This window comes from Cyprinodon variegatus, unplaced genomic scaffold (genome assembly GCF_000732505.1).
Source record: "Cyprinodon variegatus isolate N-32 unplaced genomic scaffold, C_variegatus-1.0 Scaffold46, whole genome shotgun sequence".
Taxonomy (NCBI): Eukaryota; Metazoa; Chordata; class Actinopteri; order Cyprinodontiformes; family Cyprinodontidae; genus Cyprinodon; species Cyprinodon variegatus.
The window spans coordinates 1,696,181-1,703,444 of NW_015150499.1; the positions used below are offsets into that span (position 1 = coordinate 1,696,181).

Here is a 7,264-nt window from a genome sequence, read left to right on the forward strand (position 1 = left end):
TAGTTACTTTTACCAGTAACTAGTTACTAGTAACTCAGTTAGTAACTCAGTTACTTTTTTGGAGAAGTAACTAGTAACTATAACTAATGACTTTTTCAAAGTAACGTGCCCAACACTGTATAAATCATAAACACTTGTAGATGGTCACTGATATCATTAATAAATAATTCACTTCAAGAATGAGAGAAACACAATTCAGGTATCCCATTTTAAGATTTTTAAAGAATTTATTTGTAAATTATGGTGGAAATAAGTATTTAGTCACCAATGAACAAGATGTCTGACCCTCACAGGCCTATAATTTCTAATGTAAGAAGCTTCAGTCATTACCTTTGTATAGTTGCACCTGTTTGAAATCATTATCTATATAAATACACCTGCCCATTCCCTCAGACAGTCAGATTCCAAACTCAGTCACAGCCAAGACCAAAGAGCTGCTAAAACCAGGACACCAGGAAGAAAGTTGCAGACCTGCACCAGGATGGGAGGAGCAAATCTATACATGAACAGGTTGGTGTGATAAATCAACTGTGGGAACAAATGGAAGAAAATGGAAGACGTACCAGACCACTGATATTCTCCTTCGATCCAAGGCTCCACGTCAGAGCCCTGTCACCTTTGACGATTTAATCAGCGTATGCCTGACATCCCAGAATCTTCTAAAACGCTGGCATATGCAGAACTTTCTATGTATTTTTTAAATCTTGGGCGCATACATAATGTATTCATAACAAGTCCAGAAGTTATGTCCAATGACAGCCTTACTTATGCATAACGCAGGGTAACATAATGCCCATGAAATGATGCACAAGCCAGTGTAATGATGGGGGCATCTGGTCTGCTATTAATCAGGCTGCTGTTTACTGCCTGCAAAAAAAAGAAAAAAAGAAAGAAGGTTTGCAATCACAGCAGATTTAGCAGCATTTCTGCTAGGAAGTGTGTTGGTCGTGGGCGTGAACGCAGGGAGGAACCATCACACTCACCTTCTCACTCACCCTATGATGGCGATGAAGTCTGAAGAAGAACTGACGGTTTCCTCCTGTGAACCCCCTTTATACCAGAACGGTGCAAATACGCCATTATACAGTAGCTGTAACTTAATAAAACATCCAACGGTCGTATGGAACACATCAAATACATTAATATGCTTTAGAGAGAAGTTCTTGATAAGTTACGCATAAGTTATACACAAGTTACTCATAGGTTAAGGATAAGCTGGACGCCACGACTTATGAGTAACTTACACTTAACGTATGTCAACGATTAGATAACTTACCTGTAACTTATGCCTCACGTATGGCACATGTTGGCATACATCGGGAAATTTTGAGCAGGCTCAAAATATCTCAATGTGTGTTTCAGCATACTTCATTTTACTCATAAGTTATACAAAATGTAGCCATAACTTATCCAACATTTAACAGCGTTTTTGCTAGATTTTTCATATGTCAGGCATACGCTGGTCTAAATCGTCAAGGTGTGACAGGGGCACATGAATGGTGCTTTGGAGCTGTTTTTCTCCATAGGGAACAGGAAAGGAAAGAATAAACAGGGCCATGTATGAGGGGAGCTAAAGCCTCCGTCCAGCCTTGGAGATGGAACGTGGCTGCATCTTCCAGCAGGATAATGATGCCAAACACATCCCTCTGTATAAAGCAATTAAGGTCCTGCATTGAACTAAGCTCCAGACATCAACCCTTTGAAACATTTGTTGAGGGAGATGAAAGTCTGTGTTTCCCAGTGACTGTCAGGACTCCTGTCTGTGTGTTTGTGTCTGTGTTTGTCTCCCTTCCTCCACCAGGAGGCGCCTGGTTCTGGTCCGCCTCCTCACACACCTGCTGATGGTTTCCTCATTAACGGAGTGTTCTTACGCTGCTGACTGCCACTACCTCGACGCCAGAGTGTTTGCCAGTTTTGGGTACTCTAGCCAAAATGAGTTTTGCTGAGTCAAACTGAGTTCTTTTCAACCTGAGTTTTAATATTGTTTTGTCTATTGCCTCTCGGCAGGAAGTCTTCCTGCAAACTGGATTTTTTTGGACCTTCTCTCCCTGGAAGGATCAACTGAGCTTTAAACTGAGCTGGGGTTCAAACAGGAGGTTTGGATCCACTTTCCCCAAGAGATCGTTTGAGCTTCACACAGAGAAAGGGATTCATCTCCACAACGACCCGTTCAAGTACCGCAGGAAATCGGAGTGGCAGTCAGCTTCTCCGTTCACCTACAAACAACTGCCTTCTGGGTAAACCCTGTTCCGCCCTCCACCGAATCAGACAAACACTGGAACTGCAGAATACGGACTGGAGTCAAAGATTCAACAACTTCTCTGGAAATGTAAGTCAGCAACCAAATCCTCTTCTCCAAGTTCAAAAATCTATTTTCCCACAGAGCCTGAACTAATCGCTGTGCCTTCCCCTCACTTTTCAGTTCCGGTTGAGCAGTGTTCAGAGCAACACTTCTCTCTGCATCATCTCTTCAATAAAACCTGTTAAACCTTTTCCCCTGGTCTCCCTGTTTGGTCTTTTGCATTTGGGTCTGAACTTTAGTAAAATCATGATAGTGACAGCCCATAAACATCACCGCTTTAGTGAGTCGTAATCGGCAAAAAAGAGAGAGGAAGCCTAAAGAAGACTGACAGCTAATGTGTGACCTCAGTGATTTCCAACACAGACTAAGATACATTATTGAGTTGAACTTTTGTTATTAATAAAATATTTTCCTCCAGATAAATTCTTTAAAAATACTGCAGTCTAATTTTCTTTTTTTTTTTTTTTACCCATCTTCTCTCATAGTTTTTCATATGATGAAAATGACAGACTTCATCTTTCAAAGTAGGAGAACCTGCTTAATCAGTAGCTGGATAAATCCTTTTAGCACCACTCTATGTTGAGGTTTGGGTTTCCTTGAGGGGGATTTTAAATATCTCTGAGGGGTTTAAGGTTCCTGGGGGGATTTTTGGTACCTCTGACTGGGATCAGGTATCTTTAGGGTCATTAGGGTCATTTGTGTTCTAGCATCTTATCGGGGGGTTCAGGTGTTTCCAGGGATTATGGGATATAGGTAAAGAGATTCAGGTTTCTCACAGAAAGCTTCAGTCATTTCCGGAGCTGTTATGACAAACGAAAGAAAATCTCCTTAACGCTGTTTGTGACTCAATTTGTTTCTTTGAGTTGATGAGGAACAGGAAGTGGTTTAAACTCAGCAGGCTCAGACTAAGAGCTAAAAACACTGAGAGGAGCACTCACTCTGATAGATTTCTGGAGACTCAAACCAGGGAGTTTTGGGTGTATTTGGTTGCTGTGAGGAGTGAGCGCTCTGAAGAGAGAGGATCTTTGCGTGCAGCAGTAGAGGAAACTTAGAGCTGCAGAGTGAAGTTTGTCAGAAACAGGAGGACCTTCATCACTCTGCAGCTTCTGGTGAGTCTCTGATCAATTGCAGCTCCATGGAAACGGTTAGGGTGGAACATAAAAGTTCTGAAACAGAACCATCATTTAAATTCTGCTGGATTCTGTGAAGCTGCAGGTTGTTCATCATTTGAACTTAAAGGCAATGACAGCAGATGACAGAATAATTGTTCCTTTTTTGCTGAAATGTTGTTGGTACCTGCATAAAAACCTACCTGAAAGAAAAGCGATCCTATTTACTGTGTTTCTGTTTGAAGGAACTTGCCTCATTGAGCTGGGTCACATCAGCTCAACCAAGAGTCTCTGAATGGAGTAATTCTGGTTGCAAATGTTGCTCTCTGACAGACTTCAGGTTGAAGTAGTTCCTGGATGTGGTCAAATGGGTGGCTATGATGATGCCCAAACACTGGCACCATAGAGTCAATAGAACCAGCAGAACTAACTGGTTATTAACTCTGAGGCTGGAAATCCACCTGACAGCTTTGGTCCACTTTCTATCATTACATAATCTGTGGTTTTCTGTCTCCCTGCAGATTAAACCAGCGATTTCTCTGGAAACCTTTATTCTGGGAGCATGAAGGAACAAAACTTTAAGGATGAGGTGGCAAAGATTCTAGAAGAAGCTCCAAATGCCAGGAAAGCTCTGCGAGAAAACTATGAAAACCTTCTGAATGTGGCTGATTACTGCTACAACACCTACACACAGGTTGGTAGCACTACTGCCGGAGTTTAAATTCATACAAAAATATCTAACACTACCTGAGGGAACCAACAAGCTGCATCACAGGACTGCAACCTTTTCAATCTAAACAGCCGTTTTACCCTGAGACCAGCGGAATAAAAATCGCAAATATTACATGAATTTTTATTAAAACACAAAAAATCTGCTGTAGGAAATGTATTTATTTATAATTATTTTAAGAAAGCAACATTTTATTTCTATTTTAGTTTTTTAGAAAATGGAAAAGCAGAAAATGTTTCATAAAGAGGAACCTTTATTCTGCTTTGTTAGAATAATATATGTGAAAAATGATGTAAAAATGCCAAAAAAAGTAAAAAACTTTCCAAGAAAATTAGATAGAAAAACATATTTCTTGTTCTTTAATTGTGATTCTGTTCATATATATATAAAAAAAACCTGAACCCTCTAAGTATTTATTATAGTTTCTTTAAAGCCATAAGTTAGTTCCTCATCATTTTAGCTACTATTAGGAGTCACTGTGGGTGTTTTTTTTTGCATGTTTGTTGTTTACATAGAATAATTTATACAGTATTTGTTAGAAACTTCACTTCTTTAAGTCTTTTCAAAGTTAGAGGAAGTCTTTTAGGGGCAGAACAGAACAGGATTAAAAAAGGAGTTTTTAAACAATAATAAACCTTCTGTAATGCTGATCATAAACCTCTCTGCATCACAGATATGGTTTTCAAAAACTTTTCTTTAGAAAATAATACATTTGTAACTCTGCTTCAATTGTTATGATTGGTTATAGTTATCTTTTATGAACAATTAAGTTATTTTTTTCCCTCTAAATCATTTATTTCTTGGGTTTTTATTTGACTCAATGATTTTTTTTTTTTCTTTTGCTTCCAAATATGTTTATTTCCATCATGTTTGTTCTTTATTCCAGTCTGTGCTAAGCTAGGCTAACTTTTTCTTCATTCTTAGTCTTGGTACCAACCTAAGATATATTTTTATGGTTTCGGCGGTTGTGTTAAACCAGGATAGTTATTTGCTTTGTTGCATTTCTCTGACCTAATGTGGGCTAATATCTGTCTAATGTTTCTAACAGTCGGGTGAAAACACCCAGAAGGCCTTGGAGGAAACCAAAAACTTTACCACCCAGTCGCTGGCAAGTGTGGCGTATCAGATCAGCACTCTGGCTAACAGCGTCCTGAGTCTCCTTGATGCTCAGAACAATCAGCTGCGCCAGATGGAGTCCTCCATCAACCTGATTGGTCAGGTGGGATAAAATGCATTTCATTTGCAAAGCAGATATGTTCAGAATAGAAGTCTCAGCACTTTGATGGAAAATTCTACTACATGGTTTCTAGAACTGGGGTTAAGTGGGGGGGTATGTTTAAAACTTAAAGCAAAAGTAGTAGTTTTGAAAAGTTATTAAATGTTTCAGACATTACATCAGATGTCTGTCTTTTGGATATATTCCCACTAAGCTTATCAGAAGAACAATTCTGCTGCTCTCGTTGGACTAAACGAGGCTGGAATGAGGTTCTGAGCCCTCCCAGTAATGAGGCTGTTTCCAGGGAGAGCTGGAGCAACCAGGGTGTGAATGGATGGATGAATGGAGCCTCTGTCTGCTGCTTCCCTATTGTTTCCTGATCTACTCAAAGCTCTGCTGTGATTTAAGGAGCTTTCCAGAAGAGTCCATGATCCAGACCAGGATAGCCTGGAATCACTCTGTGAATAATGATATTTAGACATCAGACCATGGTGTAGAGAGAAGTTCAATGAATAAAACCAACCTTCTGAAGATGTTTTCTTCTCAGAGGTTTATGGTTATTCTAACTCCCAGATAAATCTTTCTCATCTCCTGTAAAGCCAGAATCTTGCTCAGAATGTTATTTCTTTTCCCCCTATGACTGCATTGGTTCAGTCTCATATAGAACATATTTTCTTTTATTAGAAAGCTAAAGTATAAAAAGAAAAAGAAAGTATAACCTATTAGTTTATCATTTCATGACTGATGATGCCTTGACCCAACAATCATGTTCCTCTCAGTTCATCTAAATCTCCATATTCAGAAGGTGATTCTGTAGCCTTAAAGTCTAAAGCGCTAAAGTTCTCATTCTCCCCTCTGGATCAGTGACATTTGAATTGAGAAAGCTTCCTGGAGGGGTGGCGAAACGTCTTCAAATCTTGGAAACCAAGTCCAGTGGATTTTTTTGAACTTTTATGGAATCCCCTCTGGATCAGTAATAAGTTTCTTCCTCCATCCATCATCCTGAAGGACCATGAAGTGCAGCACCTCCATTAGAAGGGATGAGCTAACGCGGTCCATCTGGTCAGGATACCACTCTTCCCATTGGATCCCACTGGAACACAATCCAAGGAGAGCCTCTGGAGAGACTAGTTTTTTCCCCTCTGACTTGATGAAACCTTGGAATGTCAGGGTTACCATCTTGGACCTGAACCCTCTTGGATCTGGCTTGGGATGACAGATGGTGGGAATTATTAATTTGACGATGTTTAATACAGCTAAGGAATTGGACATGGAGGCTCCTCAACATCCACTCCAAAATCCTGGGCCATTCAGTGGAGAATATGTTCACTGATTTGTGCAAAAACAGGCTGCAGGACTGGCAGAGAAAATCCCTATAGATTAAATTCACAGGCTGAACAGTGAATCTTACCTTCTGCCATCTGGGAGGCAATTTAGAGTTCGTCGTTAGAGAACGGACCGTTATAAGAATTTCTTTGTGCCATATTTCATTAAAGTCCTGAACCAGAGTAATAATACATAAAGTGGTTAGTTTAGATTATTTTCGTAAATACTGATGATGTTGTGTTTTATATGTGTACATCTAACATATTATGGAAAAAAAAGCCACATTTCTATTTTGAGGAACAGTGAACTTTTCTTACCTTAAACTGATCAGAGGGAAGTTTTTATTGGTGTGGAGGAGAGACTGCTTATTATGGTTGGTTTCTGAAACAAACCCTCTCAGAATAAACTTCCTGATTTTATTTGATCAGTTCATCTTTTCAACTGCTTGTGACTGGATTTCATTAAGGCTTTAATTAAAGCTGCTATAGCTATGCAGTAGTAGACATTCGAAATCCCCCAACTTTCCTTAATGCAGTGGCGGTTCTAGACCAAATGTACCAGGGGGGCCAGGAGGGGGCCAG

At 39.8% G+C, this 7,264-nt stretch overlaps 1 protein-coding gene across 2 annotated transcripts in view; it reads left to right on the forward strand.

The window, feature by feature from the left end:
• Positions 1 to 3,351: 3,351 nt before the first annotated feature.
• Positions 3,352 to 7,264, forward strand: part of LOC107082012 (abl interactor 1-like) — a 15,766-nt gene continuing 11,853 nt past the window's right edge. For both annotated transcript variants that reach the window (XM_015370429.1, XM_015370430.1), the window contains exons 1-3: positions 3,352 to 3,411; positions 3,933 to 4,105; positions 5,190 to 5,360. In XM_015370429.1, the coding sequence (XP_015225915.1) occupies positions 3,974 to 4,105; positions 5,190 to 5,360 (303 nt within the window). In that variant the 5' untranslated portion in view covers positions 3,352 to 3,411; positions 3,933 to 3,973. The remainder of the gene's footprint in view (positions 3,412 to 3,932; positions 4,106 to 5,189; positions 5,361 to 7,264) is intronic.